At 45.7% G+C, this 16,982-nt stretch overlaps 1 protein-coding gene across 6 annotated transcripts in view; it reads right to left on the minus strand.

The window, feature by feature from the left end:
• Positions 1 to 16,072, minus strand: part of fermt2 (FERM domain containing kindlin 2) — a 38,400-nt gene extending 22,328 nt beyond the window's left edge. For 2 of the 6 annotated variants that reach the window (XM_069152512.1, XM_069152509.1), the window contains exons 1-3: positions 15,796 to 16,072; positions 13,384 to 13,541; positions 36 to 269 (exon numbers count right to left, since the gene is read on the minus strand). In XM_069152512.1, coding sequence (XP_069008613.1) covers positions 36 to 269; positions 13,384 to 13,540 — 391 coding nt within the window. In that variant the 5' untranslated portion in view covers position 13,541; positions 15,796 to 16,072. Of the gene's footprint in view, positions 1 to 35; positions 270 to 2,784; positions 2,905 to 13,383; positions 13,542 to 14,695; positions 14,759 to 14,867; positions 14,906 to 15,795 lie in introns of those variants that run through there. The other 4 variants (XM_069152513.1, XM_069152511.1, XM_069152510.1 and 1 more) reach the window with 3 other exon arrangements.
• Between the last annotated feature and the right edge of the window lie 910 nt (positions 16,073 to 16,982).

Consider the following 16,982-nt stretch of genomic DNA (forward strand, 5'->3'; position numbering starts at 1 on the left):
AACCACCTCTCCAATGAGTCAAAGGTTCCACTCACTGAAAGTTTTGCAGATGTCGGACACGGCCTTGAAGACGCGGTCCGAGAAGTTGACCTTGACCTTCATGTGCTTCATGTTGGGCAGCTGGAGGCGCAGCAGCTTGTGTTGCGGCGTGAAGAGCAGCCTGGCGTCAGCTTGGATGCCGTACTTGTCCAACGTCCAGTGGGTTTTCAACAGCCATGTCTTCTTCTTCTCCCACCACAGAGCGTGATCCGACCAATCCTTCTTGACATCTAAAATACGGAAGAAAAGATTGGAATGGGTGAGTTTCAGTAATTGTATGATGACCGATGTTAAAACAGAAACGCTACGTAGGACAACACAGCAAAGAACTGAGCATTTGTTTTGTTTTACATACTTCATCTTTGAGCCTTTCCCTAAATGGATATGTTGCAAAGGGAGAGTGTAAGTGGAACGATCAGTCCGCATCCTTCACACTGTAATGACCTAAGCTCTCCAAATATGTCCCCTCCAGGGCAGAGGTCACAGTTGTGGTGAATGGGGGCTGCAGAAAAGGTTTGCATGGGGGCGGTGAAGTCAAAGTGAGAGGGAGGAGAGGACTGAGTGTGTGAAAGACGTAGCTGTTTGTGCGACGCAGTGGGAATATCAGGTTCATACCTCCCTCTTTGTAGCAAAGTCACACTGTGATCCCTTTAAGCAGACACAAGGCACCCAAAACCCCACATAGCTTCCAGGCTTTTGCTGCGCAGGGGCTCAGCACAATGGGGACGGACCTGTGGTCTCATGGTGTATGTGTCTGACTTCAAGGGACAAAGTAAAAGCCACAGGGATTTGAGGGAACTCAAAGCATCTGTTTTGCAGATCACTTTGTTCTGGTTTCTATACGAGCAGCGCACTGATGGTCTGACGTCGAGTCTGAATTGCAAATCACTTCATAGTAAAAGGTAAAAGTGAAAAAGACAACATCTCAGAGAGTGAGAAATCCATTTTTTTTTTTTTTTTTATCAGTTTATTAATGGGATACATTCAAATCGCTGAGAAAGCTGAGCAGCCACCTTAAGGACTTACTTTTTAGAGTGTTTAAAACCTCCTACCAACTGTTTATGTACCCCACACTGTGCATACATATGTTACTTTATGCTCAAATACAGCATATGACTGTCTTGTTGCAGACTATGATAGTATAATGTAGTGTTGTAGTGATGTCATTACTCCGGCATTATTCCAGGAAGGCACTTCCCAGAGTGGTGTCTCATTTCCTCCACCCACGTAGCCCTTCACTGCTTCTCCAGCTTCATCTCCGGCTCTCTCTACTCTCACGAGTCGCTCTGCCCAGACGGAGACGTCGGCTTGCTCGGTCATCCTTTAAATCCAACAATTCGATCTGAAGCGGTTCAACTGGTACGCTGCTGCGTCAGTGATGTCAGCGTGTTTAGAAAGGCATATACACTGATCAAAAACAAGTTCGTGCTAAACATATTTTCGGTGTGCATTACCTTTGCGTTTAATTGTTGTTCTGCAACAAATCAATAATCAATTAATCTTCCAGTCTGTACACGATGAAGCACATCTGTTATATATGCCCACACGGACGCCCGTCTACTCTGTATTCAAGGCTGGTAGCACAATATCTAATGCGGCAATATTACATGCTGCGCACCTATTACAGGAGAAAGGACACAGCTACTAATGGACAAACCGGAGCCATAATGGATTACAATTACTTTCGGGTACACGGCGGGCAAACAGCAGTTAAAAGTTCACAACACAGACGTCACATCAACCCGACAGTTCTGATGTTTCCATCATATTTCAACACTGCAGATGCTTGTTGCTCACTCAGGCTATAAACGGAGTATTGTACCATTATTAAAGATAAGGGACCTGATCTTGAATGTTGCTCAGTGCAGATCTTCCCCATCTGTCAATCAAGCAGCTTGGTGCCGTGGCAACCTAAACCTCGAGTGGCCTTCTGTTTTCATGCGCTGCTGTTCTTTTCCCTGACCTTTCCTTTGCATAGGGGCACCTATGTGCATTGTCGACACTCTCCTGCAGACCCCGTTCAAGAGCTAAATGAAGAGGATTAGCGGGCGAGTAGCTGAAGCAACAGATTGGCCGTTTAGACCAAGGAAATAAAACCGCTGTGCTGTGAGTAAAGCAAACAGGACCGAGGAAGAGATTAAAATAATAATCAAGATGGGGAGCACGAGTTAAAGAGGAAGAGTGGCCACTAGCATCTCAATGCAGACGTCATTGTGAATGCCCAGGTCTTTGTGAATTGTCTTGGGGAGGGGTTGTTTGTCAAGCTGTTGTTTTTTTTTGTTTTTTTTTACCGTTTACTCCATCGGGCAAACACTTGGTAGTTAAGTGAAAACATTCCAAGCTTTCTGAAACCCTGTGTGAGTTACTCCAGCAGCATGGGGTCCGGCTGTCATCGCTCCGTTCTGATGCCTCAGCTGTGCCGAACACAGCTTCATCGCTACCACCAAGAGAAACTGCTCCCTTAAGTTTTCTTCAGCTATTAAAGGCTGGAATAATGAGAGGGAGTACGCAGAGAAAAACTGAAAATAATCCCGAATGTATTTTCATAACTGCTCACAGTTTTTCCTCTTACAACCTTGTAATTTCTGGTGTCTGGGAGCAATGCAGAACAGCTAGCATTAACATTTGGCACTCAGGTCTTCACCACAGACCACGTTATGTAGAAACGTCCTCATGCGCAGCACATATAGCTGCCATACAATCTGTGGCAAGACATGAATGCGCATCTTGGATGGTCTCAGTTACCTTCAACACGTTCCCTACGGCCCCGCTTCTCTTTTAGCTGCCCACCGCCAAAACCTTACTAGACACAGTCTTTCCCCTTTCCTTCCGTGTGTCATTGCGCAGTGGTTCGATGTGTTGTGATTGGATGAGGCCAGCTCGGGTAGGCTCCCATTGGGCTCCTTCACCAATAAGGTGGTAACTCAATCCACAGAGAGAGGGAGAGAGGGCCAATGGCATCTACCAGCTAAAAATACAGCCTGCCAAGCCTGACGTAATGCAGCGGCCAGAGGAGCAGGGGGCCTAAGTAATTGGGTGCATTAAATGTGGACCCACAGCCTCTTAGTGGCGTGATGTGTGTGTGTGTGTATGCAAGGTTTGAAAGACAAGGGGAGGGGAAACAGAATGGGAAAACCATGTTTTATGACCTCTGCAGGACATGAAAGATGATACAGAGATTGTGTTTTGTGTGTGTGTGTGTGTTGGGTACTTGTCAAGGGGAGGGTGTTCTTCTTATCCATCCATTAACCACATTAGCTTTCTCTGTTGTGTGTGTCTGTGCTTTAACGAGCAAAATTAATTCAGAAATTCTGCCAAACCGAGTTCTTTTCATTCACCACCATCACTGCCGCAGCTTCCAACCAAGACCACTTCCCCCTGCTCTGTGCACAAGTTACCACAGCTAGAAATACTGCTTTAAAGAACAGAAATGGATTATTACTGCTATACCTCAGGAGGCAATTAAGCCCAAAAAAAACCAGAAACAAAGACAGCAAACACTAAAAGAAGATGTTTCACCGAAGGCTCAAAAGTACTCAGTCTCAAGAGCATTCATTGGGATAATAGAGGAGACCGAGTTGTCCCTCCTTACCTCTCCTCCACATCACTCCCTCCATCTCCTTACTAGTATCTGTGGTGTTTACATGAGGAGGCAGCTATGTTTATGGAGCCCTGTCTGTGAGGGGGAGGGGGCAGGACAACAGAGGAGAGCATGAAGAAAAAGAAGAAAAAAAAAAAAAAAAAGGATGAGAGAAAGGGCATGAAAAGGAAAGATGAGGAGGACGAGCAGAGGACGGGGGAGGAGCTCGGACTGGGGACGCAACAATATGTGACACGCAATAGCCAGCGTGAGGAAGAGGAAATTCAAAATGAAAGTCTACTACATGCAAGAAGCATTGCTTATATACAAAAAGCATCTTCAGTTTTATATCTTCCATAAAAATTTTAAAATGTCTTCATGCCTAGGAGAACAAAAAGTAGGTACATAACAGGTGTGACACATCATCAGTTTTTCAGTAAAAAGCTATTTCTGTATTACGGTCTCACACTGTGCGTTCTGTTGACAGGTGGCATGTTTCCATCTGTTGCTGAACAACATCATACTTTGACATTTGACAGTCGAATCATAATGTAGAGATGGTTATGTCGATTGCATTGTGTAAAACACCAGCTGACTTGTGAGTGCTCTGATCAATTGAAATGCTAGTAATGAAAATGCTGACGAGAAATTGAACACCGCAGTGCTGAAATGGTCTGAGTAGGGTTGCAATTGAAGGTTGCTTTTTTTTTTTTCCTTCTCTCCATCGATTGGTCTTCTGATTATTTTTTTTTAATTAATTGCTCTATAAAATGTCAGTAAACTGTGAAAACTGTCCATACCAGTTTCTTAAGGCTCAATGTGAAATTATCAGTGTCAATTTTCTTCAATTAACTTTCCAAAATCAAAATACATATTTAATTTACGAATACATTTGACGAAAAACAGCAGTGAATCCACACAAAAGTCTTGATGAAACTGCAAAATGTTTTTGCTCTAAAAACCTTAACAGATGCTGATTATCAACTGCAACGACTTGCTGCAGCTTTGCAGTAGATGTGACTCTGGGCTTTTAGGCTCAAAGGAAAACAATCCTTGCTCTTGCATGTGCACTCACTGACTCATCTTTTCTCTTTATCAGGGTTCACCCAGCACAGCAGTGACAGTCAGCTGACGCCTGAAGCAAAATCCAGGCTCATTTCGGATCACTGATGGAGATAATTTCAAAGAAGACCCACTTACAAGTCTGGACTTTTTGCTGTGTTTGTACTGTGAGCCTTCTCTCTAAAAACGTGTTGTTTTTTTTCTCCCCTTTAGCTATCACAGCAAATCTGCTCGCCGTCAGTCAAGCTTTTGTCATTTTTTTTAGCCATCAGCTGATAAAAACGTTATAGCTGGGTGAAGCTGGTCATGCCGTTTCCTTGGCGACTCTGGGCTGACGCCACGGGGGCAGCGGTGCAAAGCGACAACTTGTTTTCACACACAACAAAGACGCACAGCAGAAGGTTTGTCAGACCTATTATCGCTCTGACATATACACACACACACACACACACACACACACACACACACACACACACACACACGCTGACAAAAACACACACACATTTTATCCCCCTCTTAAACATGAAAGCTATTCTCTTTCTAAATATACTCCACGTCTGAAGCAGGGTGAAGGTCGGTATTGACGAGCAAAGATGCAGCAGGCAACTGTTCTGCGCTGTCCTTAAATTAGAGCGACTGTAAATGTCCTTCAGGCACTTCGTAGCTCGTGCAGTCACGCCAGATACCATCAACATCAGATACCCAACGGGTTCGATACGCACAGGTGATGACAGTATCTGCACGGCAGACACGAGACGGAGAGCCACAGTGGATTACAGTGGGAGATTGAAGCGATACGGTGGATTCAAAAGCACCTAAACTCGTGTTCAAGACAATGGGCGACGCTCGAACTAGTCATAATCCCGACGCAAGTGACAAGGAGGGCAAAGGAGAAGACGAACTCATTTCAGGACTCGTGACACAAGGTCGACAGATGTTAAGATAAATGCAGGACAGCCTTCTTGGCAAATAACTTGCACATGTTCTAACTAATACACAGCTGAGAGTGTGTCATACCGGCAACACACGAGGAGTTCACGAGTCAAATGCCCGGGCTGTTCTCAACCCCACAAAACTGTTCAAGACACAGTATTCAAGTCGGGTGACTCAAAAATGGCAGCAACTACGTTCACCCGGAGATGTGCCGTCGTATCGTTTAGACGAAACTTTACACACAAAGGGTTGTTATAGCTTTGAGGGAAATGTGCCGTCCAGCGGCTGTAAACACAACGCGGAGGACGTTTGTTCAGTGCCTGAACTGTTTCTAATCAGGAACTGACCGAGATCACCCGAGTGCTTTATTCTACACCTCACGAATACTTAAACAAGTAAACACTGAATCGATGAAAACAATCAAACTGTGGCATAATGAATAGTCTACTGAGTTACATATGGGGGGGGGGGGCTAAGGAATTTGAAAACTGTGAAAAATACTTAGAGCAACAAATGATACTGGTTTTGACTAAATAATAAATGAAGGAATGCAATATATTTACTGCATGTGTTTCCAGTTTAGTGCATTTCTCAAAGAAGCTGAAAAAAAATGGAGGCAAATTTTAGGCAAAATATGAGTCAGGTCTACAGTGAGCTTATCTGGTGGCTCTTCAAATATGAAAGCTGAGGTCTCTCACGAATGTCTGCAGGTTAAAACACAGGCTTTTTGCCAATGAACTCTTCATGTCATTAAAACTAAAGTGCCAGCGAAGGTGAAATCCTTGACATCTGTGTTGATCTATTCCAGCCATGTCCCTCGAGTATTCTCGAACCAATACCATCAAAACTCGAGTGCTTTGCATCGACAGGCTAAGTTGAATGAGGTTAGCCGAGACTATTCCGGGCCGTTATTATACAACAGCTCAGCATCCTGCCAATAATCCATCAAACGTGCCATTTATCACAAGCATTAAATATGCAATACGCACGAAGAGGAGTAAGGAGCCATTCTAATGTGTTATTGATCGTAACGCGACCTTCTCCCACAGGCAGCCACACACACACACGACTAAATCTACATAACTTCCTTTCACTCAAAACACAAGAACACTCTATTTCCAGTAAGACGAGTCAGAACTTGACTCTCAAACGAAATAAAATCCAGCTGGACGTAGCTGGTCTGACTCCTGTAATCTACAAGATGGACAGTGTCTCATTCCGCCTCTCACTGCAGCCTATCGGATCAGGTTTAACTACTCGGCTCTTTCCACAGACATCATGTCCTAATGACATCTTTTCAAGCGCAAAAAGGCCCTCCGGGTTTCCAATAGCGACTGACAGGCACCTGAGCGTCAGTGCATCCCCAGTCTCCTGAGGTAGAGATCAAACAGATTTGCTGTAGTTGAAGTAGACAGGCAGAGAGTTGGATACAAATATGGAGATCTATATGTAAGACGGTGGAGGCTAAACCGAGCTCTGACACCACCGGAAGACCAAAAAGCTATTATTGCTGGAGTGAATCTGAAATCTGAACAGGACATTTAGGCGCATCTAGCCTTTTGAGTAAAAAAAAGGAGGCAACAGTGACGCATTAAGAAAGACCAGAGGGCTATTAAAGGAAACCTCCTTAGAGACAGATCGTTTGTTTTCATTTGTGTCATAAGGCAAACAAAGCAAACCAGTGGGGGCAACTCCCCCTCCGCCCTGACACAGCTTTATGCAATTAAATGTTCGGGGACTTGGTGGAATAACGACATTACAAAGAAATTCTTTGACTAAGATCAATGGCGCAGATATACAATATTCATCTGTCTCTCTATCCATGCATGCATGCTGCCAGACCGATGCCTCTGTGAGTTGGACGACGGGAAACTGTGTTGCGGCATCGGTAGAACCGCTGAGGAGGACACGCATGGGAAATTGAAATGCTAAGACACTTAACGCAGCTCAGTCGATCTGCTTTTAAAGAAATTTAATTAAATGCATTAAGAGCGGCCCGGCTTTATTCAATCATTTCCTCAATCTCTCTAATACTAAGTGATCGTTAGTTATGAAAACAAACATCTCCCACGCTGCTTTGCTTTGTAAAAAAAAAAAAAGGAGAGCGCAGAGACATTTCATTCATGTCGAAACTGCCCCCGCCCCTCCGTCTGAGGAGCTAAACAAAAACCGCAGATCGGTTTACTCCATTGACACGCAGGTGTGTGGTGTTACAACAACAATGCGGTGCTCTAAAGTTTCCTTCCACTGGATCCACTGTGCTGTTTGCACCACAGGAAGGCGAGAGGGACAAAAAGCGGTTGGCTGAGGAGATAACGCGTCGAAGATACCAAAAACAACGAATTAAATCATCGTTAAGAGCGCAGCAGTTTGTCCATTGAGGTGATTGGAGAGAGTTAAAGCAATGGAAAACAAAAATGTTTAAATCTTAAAAGTGGCAAAAACTTCCAGACTATCCTGTTCTGAATAATAGCGGAGTAATACCTGGGGCATTAAATACCTGATACCCCTCTCACGGGACCCTTCATGGAGGGAACACATCAAAACCAGTGAGTCAAAGTCAAGTTCAACAGAAACTCTTCATCGTACGACGTGTCCCTGATTACCTCGGTATCGTAGCGCAGATTCACCACAAGCTGGTTTCTGTACTTCACACCTTGTCCTGTACATGCTCTTTGATGGCGACATGTTGTAAACAAAATATAACAGTATTGTTGTCCTTTAACAGGTCGGGTCATATTGTTATGCTTATCGTTATTCCTGCTGGGTACGCAATCAAAATTTGATTATTCATTTGGGCTACAAAATGACCGAAAATGGTTTACACATCCTTAACCACCTAAACTGATCTCTTCAAATAGCTTTGAGTTCTCTGATCAACAGTCTAAAATCCCAAACTGATAAATTTACTGTAAAATAAAACAACAAAATAGTTTCAGCTTTAAGCCAAGCAGAATATATCAAAAAAAAAAACCCAGACCTTAAACAGATTTGAGTGGGCTGCCCAAACTGTCTATGTATGGGGAACACCGAGTATGCATGCAGTTACACAGGCCAGTGGTCTACGTCGGACCACATCTGCATGCGTGAGTACAGAGCAGCACAATCACTGCAGCATCTCGCTGGTGAAACAGGAAAGCTCTGGCCTGGGCTGGACCGCCACTTAGGTTAACTACTTCCTGTCAGAGAGATTAGACAGCAAGATGGTTGCCACTGGCTGCCGGGCCATTTCTCACTTCATCATGTCAGACCTTTACCGCGGCTGCACGGGTCACAATCGATGAGTCTCATTACACACAGTGATACGTCTGAACCGCGTGTCGTGGGCGAGATGATACAAGGAAGGAGAAGGGAACGCGCTCACAGCCGCCGATCAGCACTCTCCTTCCGCACAATAATGACGGTAAAATATGCGAGCAGAAAGATGCGCGGCTCCGCTCTTGCGTCATCGGGGAAGATCGGACTGTGATAATCTCAGGTCGATCTCTCCCCTCGGCCCCAACAGATTCATAACCCTGAAAAATGCCAGAAACACTACGGAGGCAGGAAGGCGGGAACGCGAAGCAGACAGAAGGAAGAAGGAGCATTAAAAAAAGCTCAAAGGAAGTTAAGCATCCTGTGTTAAATAGCGTCCATTTCCTAATGAAACCTGCTCTCCATTGTCAAACCAAAGCCATCTGCCTCTGGTCACCAGAACCTCCAGCAGAAAGCAGCTTGGCGTTATAAAAAAAAAAGGACGCAGAATTATATTGAAAACCAAAGTTACCGAGAAGAAACATCACAGTCAGTTGTGATTGAACAATGTAACAACAACTGATGTTTGACTGCTTTTCCCGTACGATTTGCTCCGATAAGATTGAAATGACTGCGGGATGATGACGTTCATCAAATTACTTGCAGTGTGAATATGTAGGTCATCGAAAATACAGAAGTACATTTTCTCTGACACGCAGGGAAACTTCTCTGCGGCGGGCCGGCGGTGCAGCGGCCAAAAACTCTGCCGGCCCCTCAGCTCACTGGAAACAACCACATGAACTATCGGGAGTCACACCAGACCAATTAGTTTGCTCAAGTTCTATTTCTGGAACGTTGAACAGTCAGCGTGCACGGACCCGAGTCCGAAACCGAGAGAAAATGAACCAAGCGCACTTCGGCGTTTCCCACCGGCTACCGCGTCTCGCTGCGCGGCTAAAAGGAGCGGGCGGGTGTCGAATGCTGAGACGTAGCTGCCAGCGCTCGCCGCAAAATATATATTCAGATGAAGCGGGAGCGACACGGAGAGAAGAGGGGAGACGGGAAAAAGAGGGAGGGTTGACAGAGGGAGTGGGAGGTGGATGAAGCAGACAGCAGAGACTCCAACGATGACGGCAGCGACCGGAGCACAACATGCCAAACCTTGGAAGTCATTTCCTGCTTCATGGAAGACTTTTATGGAATTCTAGCAGCGTGGCTAACGTCACAATGAGGAGGAGAGACAGCAAGAAGAGAGAAAGTTCAGGCCTCTCTCTCTCTCTCTCTCTCTCTTTTTCTCTCTCTCGACCCTCAGCTGTTTTTGTGAGACTAGGCGCAGCCACGAATGTAAGCGCGACAACATTTTCAGCCATCATGTCGGTTTGCAGCTTACTCCTTTTCAAGGTTTGTTTCCTCTGTGGTTTGTACAGTTACCCGAAATCCGTCGTTCCCACCTCCCGGCCTCTCTCCACCTCCATTTCTGTGAAACATTAATATCCGAGGCACTCACTGTAAGCCGGTTTACCGGACCTAAAAGCTACGTGGCTTGGGAACCATCCCTTTAAATCCAATAAAACTCCTTCCGGCTAATGTTGTTTGTTTTATATTTGTTTCCCCCCCCGCCCCTAAATGGCACAATATTAGGTTTTAGAGAGGAGCGCGGCGCATTGGGAAAACATCAACAAAGTCGGAGAAAGCGCCAGCGCCGGAAAGCAACGGCGGGATGACAGGATTACAGGAGCGAGGAACCGGAAGGGTGGTTCGTCAGCTGGCCTTAAATACTGCTCTCCTGGAGGTTTGCGGGGAAATGGAAGCAGTGCCCGCCGCTGTGATCAATAGCTAAGTGCCTTCCTGGCATTTGTCTATTTAATCCATTATCGAAGGCCGTCTGAGCCCCGCAACGTGGACGGGAGAAACCTGCGGCTCGCAGGAAAGAGTCGCGCGACGAAAGCAGGATTACGTGTGGAGGAGGCGCGCCTCGGGGGGGGGGGGGGGGGGGGGGGACACGTGCGCCGGCACCACCGATGAGAGCCATCGGCCGTCGTACCGAAGACGGCCGAGGTCGACACATTTTCACACCGACGGCGCACATACCGAGAGACGTTATACACGCAGCAACAAATGTTCATTACAGGGGGGGGGGGGGGAAACAACCCAAAAAAACAGCTGTCAGCCTTGTGGAAGTCTACTGACAAATCTGTAAACACAGGAGTTCCTTCAAGAGATGAATATTTGTCATTGAACCCCGGATGTCCCGCCGATGGGACAGTGAGGCGCTGCTGGCCAAAACTCTGTTGTATCTACGTGACCTTTCTCACAGCACCGTGTGTGTGTGTGCGCACTTGTGCGTTTGCTCATGCACAGTGTTCTATGTATAGCTAGCCCCGGATCAAAGCCATCAGTGCATCCAACAGCGAGCACGCGATAACGCTTAAGAGGCGTTCGGAGGGAACTGCGCAGCACTGTCACCTGCGAGCGCTGAAAGGCGTTGAAAACAGGTTCCTGACAACCGGAGAGACAGCCGAGGAGTTTACGAGAAGGTCTCCACTGAAAATAATGTTTAAAAAAAAAAAAAAAGGTCAAACGTGATACAAATATTCATCAGAAAAGCTTCATCTAAAACTCTCCCAACCGACTTAAAAACCCTGAAGGACAAAATACTACGCGCAAACGGGACAGCGTAGAGTCTCCCGTAATGTGTGGCCATGTGGTAAACCCACACTGTGGATGGGTTAATGATTATAATGGGAAGCGACCTGTTGACTCAGGGTAGCAGAAAAGTCCCCGCACTCACCGTGGAACCAGTTGAGAGAAACAAATACAATCTGAACGCTCGCAGAACAAATTTAGTGTCACAGCACAAGTTCTGCTTTACGGTAAGAGGGTCCATTACCTTCAAGCGTACTTCAATAAGCTCAATCAGTGGCATTAACGGAGGCAGTAGTACGACCGCGTGACGGGGATTTAAATGCGGCGATGAATCGTAACCAAGTCTGGGACCGAGGTATTCTCAACGACCTGTTACCGTATGACTCGGCAACATCCCAACAAATCAAAACTATTGTCAGACATGGACATAAAGACCTGAGCGGTCAGCTCCCATCACTCATTGGCGTCCCCAATAAAACTTCCTTTAATCAACACAGTTTCAAACACATCATTTAAAACGGCAAAAACCCTCCGACAAAACAAAGCTCTCTCATCAAACTGGCCAGCCGGCGGGAGAAAGCGCTTCCGCCACATCGACGCCAACAGAGGAGGCGTCCTCCGAAGAAAAGCCAGACCCTTTCGAATCGCAGCTTCCCCAAAAAAAAAAAAAACGCACCGGCGCGACTCGAAACAAACGGACGAGGCCGAGCCTCGAGCGGAGTCGGCGCCGGACGGCCGATGAAACCGCGTCATCCCGCGCCCACCCGGCGCAGACGCCGCTCGGCGCGGACGGGGACGGGGGGAACAAAGGCCTCAATTATGTCGAGCTCTAACGGGGGAGCTAAAAAAAAAAAAAGCAGGGGGATGAAACCTGCAGGAATTCTGAGCATTCACGCGCCGTCAACGCACAACAAACTGTCACTCCCGAAATCGCGCCGCCGCCGCCGCCGCCGCCGCCGCCCTTTCCCCTCCAGACTCCGTGAAACGGGGCAGTGTTCAAGTGGCTGGAACAGCGGACTCTTGTGCTTCCTTGCGCCCAAACTTGTCAAATGCATAACTGCAGTTGCAGAACAGTGCATGATAGAGTCGGGCGGGACGGGGGGGAGGGAGGGAGGGGGGGGCTGTGTATGGGTTCTTTATACCTCAAGTTACGGGCCCATATGCGCTGCGGTAACAAAGGGGTACATTAAGCCTTGTTTGAGCTGGTTGGAAGAAACAAATAGCAACTTTCTTACTCCGATACATTTCCATCTCTGCGAATTATTTACAAAGATACAGGTTACCTTCTATTTAAAAAAAAAACCAAATATACAAAACAAAACAAACACAAAACAAATATATATATATATGTTGTGGCTTGTTCCTAAACTGAGCCTCTTGCTCTGATTTCATCCATTTTCTCTCTGTATTCTGGTGAAATGTTTAGCTACTTCTGAGCCGTGACAAAGTTGGGAGATTGTGTATTCTTGACTTTGGCAAGAATACAGAAACAGTTTGTACTTTTGCAAAGAAGAGTGGTGTTTATCTAATTTCTCAGAATGGTACCTACTTTGAAAAAAAAAAAAAAAAAAAAAAAGAAGAAGTATTTATAGGCCAACAAATATGAACAGATAAAACAAGTCAGCCATTGACTCAGAAATTCTTGTACAGCAGGATGAAACAAGGAAAGGTTGTTGTTTTTTTTTTTCCATTTTGACTCTATTACAAATACGAATGCATTTCCAATCTTCAGACCCATGGTGGACTGCCTTTTTTTTTTTTTTTATATCTATCATGTGTCCAAATTAAGCCGGTTAAGACCGTGCGTACGCGGCCTGTTTATTACATTTTAGATAAGCTGCTTTGGAAAGGTGCCGCGGTCCTCGTGCGACAGCACCATGCACACATACCTAGTTTCTCCACGAGTTTGAGCATGACTCCGCCGATGTGGATCTCCCCGGTGACCCTCAGCGACACGTCCCTGTGGAGGTCGGTGACGTGCATCTTCAGCTCCCACGTCCCGTCGGCGTAGCAGCCATCGGGCATTCGGATCCCGTCCAGCGCCATCCTGCCAAACAGAGCCAAAGTCAGAGGGGGGGGGGGGGCGAAGGTCTGATCGAACTTGTGTCACGCCGGCGTGAAAAGAAAAGATTTGCTCATAAAACGATGCCCTGCTCTGGATTATGAAATGGACCTGGACACAATGTGACACGACATGCCGTGGAAGATGATCGCAGCTCGCCTATCAACTGGGCTTTCACATCGTGATTTCGCACATCAAAAGTTTACGAGCCATCACCGTGGCTACTCGGCCTGAGAAAGCCGCCCCGTACGGTCTTCCGTTGCCGCGGGAGTGTTTTCTGAATTGGGGAATAGTAACGGTGATGTCATCGGGGGGGGACACCGTTTTACGAAACAATGTCGCACTGTGGGAACTGAAGGATCTGGTGTTCTCTCGCAAACGTCCCAACGTTGGAAGTTTCTGGAATGAAATCGACATGTTATGTTCCCGTATGCAGCGGCGGATAAAACATTCAGTTCCTTCACCGGTTAAAAAAAAATAAATAAATAAATATCAATACATCATTGTAAAAACACTCCGTTAGTCCTCCAAGAAAAATCATACCGGTAAAAGTATATAAATATTAGCAGCAGAATATAGTTAAAGTATCTAAATAAAAGTTCTGGTTCGGTCCCTGTGACCGATATATTATTACACATGACATCATTTGATCGTTATTAGTGACGCATCACTGCGCAAGCAGCTTGTCGTAGCTGCTCCATACAGGGACAGCAGATAAATCCCAGTGTCGTCAGGTGATGGCTGGGAGAGGAAAGAAGAAATCAACAAATCTGTTTTCGGCGTTTGGACCTCATCTCTAATCTTTTGATTCTCTGCGAGATTCGGAATCATTTGAGCATATATGGAAACGAAACCATGTGAGGAAATGAAAAAGAGGGGTGGTGGGGTGGGGGGGGATCACTATTTGGTGGAGGTGTTAACAACTCGTACAGATTTGAAACGTGACCGTGACTACACACTATTTCTAAAGGCGTGAGAATCCCCCCCCCCCCCCAAAAAAAAAAAGGTTGTAAAGCTTTCGAGTCAAATCATCTTCCGTCTGAAAAGTAACTGAATGTAAGGAAGCAGGAAAGTAGAGCGTTTCTCCGTGAAACGAAGCGATGTGGAAGTGTGAAGGAAAAGCTTAAAAGTAAAAGCACCTCAAAATGGTACTCCCCGAGTGCGTGGTACGTAGCTGCTTTCCACTATTGGTAGTAGGGTCGCTGCAGGAGAGGCAAGTAAATCACGGAAAGATTGATTTAACACTCGATTTCACACACACAAAAAAAAAACAGGCAACTCAATTTGGTTACTTTACGCATAAACACGAACCAGTCCTTTTCCCGCGGATGTATTGCCAGCTGTTGAATCGATAAGATTTTGAATGCAGATCTTGTGGTTAACGATGGGAGTTATTATTATTATTATTATTTGATTTCTTTCTCGTTATGGAATCATTCTCCTTCAATCGAACCGCAGCCCCCCCCCCCCCCCAAAACACTCGGCGCGCTCCCGCGATGGCGACAGTTGCGTTAACTTGACCCGCCGATGGAACATTTTAACCCTGAAGAACGATTAACGGGGAAGGGACGAGACGAAGGAGGACGAGACGAACGTGTCCCCCGTCTCGGTGCCTCTCTTCCGTTACGCGCTCCTTTAAAAGTGCGAGGTCACCGCCGAAAACAAAAACAACAACAAAAAAGTTACATTGTAGCCAGTCTGTCATTCTTTGATTCGAAGAAGAAGAAGAAGAAGAAGAAGAAGAAGAAGAAGAAGAAGAAGAGTGGCCTGACGACCGAAACCGGTCGTCTAATCAGTAAGCGGCGGCGGAACAAAAGGCTCGAAGCCCGCAGCCCCAACAAAAAAAGCTCTTTGGCGGCTGTTATTATTATTATTATCGCCGCCAAATGTGCCGGTTCACCTGTTAAAAAAAAAAAATAACGGTAAAGGCACAAATAGGCCGAGGAGGGGGGGGGGGTGGAATTATGTAAGCAGAGCCCGTTGCAACAACTCCCCCGGTCACTCAAGTCGTTCGTTAAAGAGACCCGAGTTCACTAGAAAAGTGTCGAAAACCAACCAAAACCTGTGGGGGGGGGGGGTCGGGGGGAGAGAAAAAAAAAACAAAAAAAAACTTGCTAATAGAAGTTGTTTGTAGAAGCGGTACAACAACAACAACAACAAACAAAAAAAACCGTTTTTCCTTATTTCCCAGCGGACGAGCAAAAGCTTTGAGGACGAGCATTTAAATCTGCACACTCACCTTCACAAAGACGGAAAAAAAAAAAAAAAAAAACCCACTCAAAACAGTCGACAACACGGTACAGATACGAGTCCCCCTTCCTTCTTTAAATCATGTAGAAAGTCTTATTTTTCGGGCGGTAGAAAAAAAAAAAGAAAAAAAAACCAGGAAGAAATCCCACCCCCCCGAAGAAACTCGCAGAAGTGAAGTATCCCAAACAGTTTTCCTTCAGGCTTTCGGCTTAATGGAGTCCGGCAGCCGTCCGTGTCCCTCTCTTTCTCCCTTAACCCTCCCTCTTTCCACCGAGCGGATCACGTCACCGCTGCTCCAATCCCACTTTTCCTTTCATACTGGCGGCCTACTGGTGATCTGCTGGTCCCCCCCCACCCCCCCCCCCCCCCCCTCCTGTCACCTCTCTCTCTCTCTCTCTCTCTTACTCACTCACTCACACACACACACACACATCTATGATATTTAATTCATTTATTAAAGCCACTTTATAGAAATAAAACACTTTTTTTTTTTTTTTTATATATATATCATTATTTTTGAACAAAGTAAGTTGGTCTCATATCCGGTTTAAACATATTTTTTTTTTTTTAAATGATCATCTTTTAATTAAGTAGGCTAAAGGTAGCAACTGTTACAAGTAAACGTCATAAAAGTGTGTGTGTGTGTGTGGGGGGGGGGGGGGGGGGTGGGAGTATCAACACGAGCATCGGTATGCCCTCCGAAGTAAAATACCAACTCCTATTTTCTATTACTTGAATATTATTGTGGATCCCTTAATGGATGTTATTACTTTAATTATCCACTTGGCAGGCTAATTTTTTTTTTTTTTTTTTTTTTAACAACCGTTTGGGGGGGGGGGGGGGTTTAAACAACTGAAATCTGTCGCATTTCATCGCTTGATGTAAAATTAAATCTTATTTCGAGCTGTGTTTTTAAAAGGCGTCTGCGTTTTATTGTCGGCAAAACTTCCAGCGTGATCTGAACCCTCGTCAGAAGACCGTTCAACAGCTAGTGGCAGGGTTAATGGACATGCAAGCTGAGATCACAGGCTGCCTTTTATGGCAATAGAGCTGCTGAGCCTTGCATCAGCATCCTGGGACCTTTGCTTCTTTAGTCCTGGGAGTAACTTGCACAAAATAACAGACACATTTCTTTAATTTTTTTTTTTTTTTTTTTTAATAACTGCTATGTTTCTC

Source organism: Embiotoca jacksoni, unplaced genomic scaffold (genome assembly GCF_022577435.1).
Source record: "Embiotoca jacksoni isolate LCO1_2020_lvr unplaced genomic scaffold, fEmbJac1.0.p SCAF_18, whole genome shotgun sequence".
NCBI classification, from domain to species: Eukaryota; Metazoa; Chordata; class Actinopteri; family Embiotocidae; genus Embiotoca; species Embiotoca jacksoni.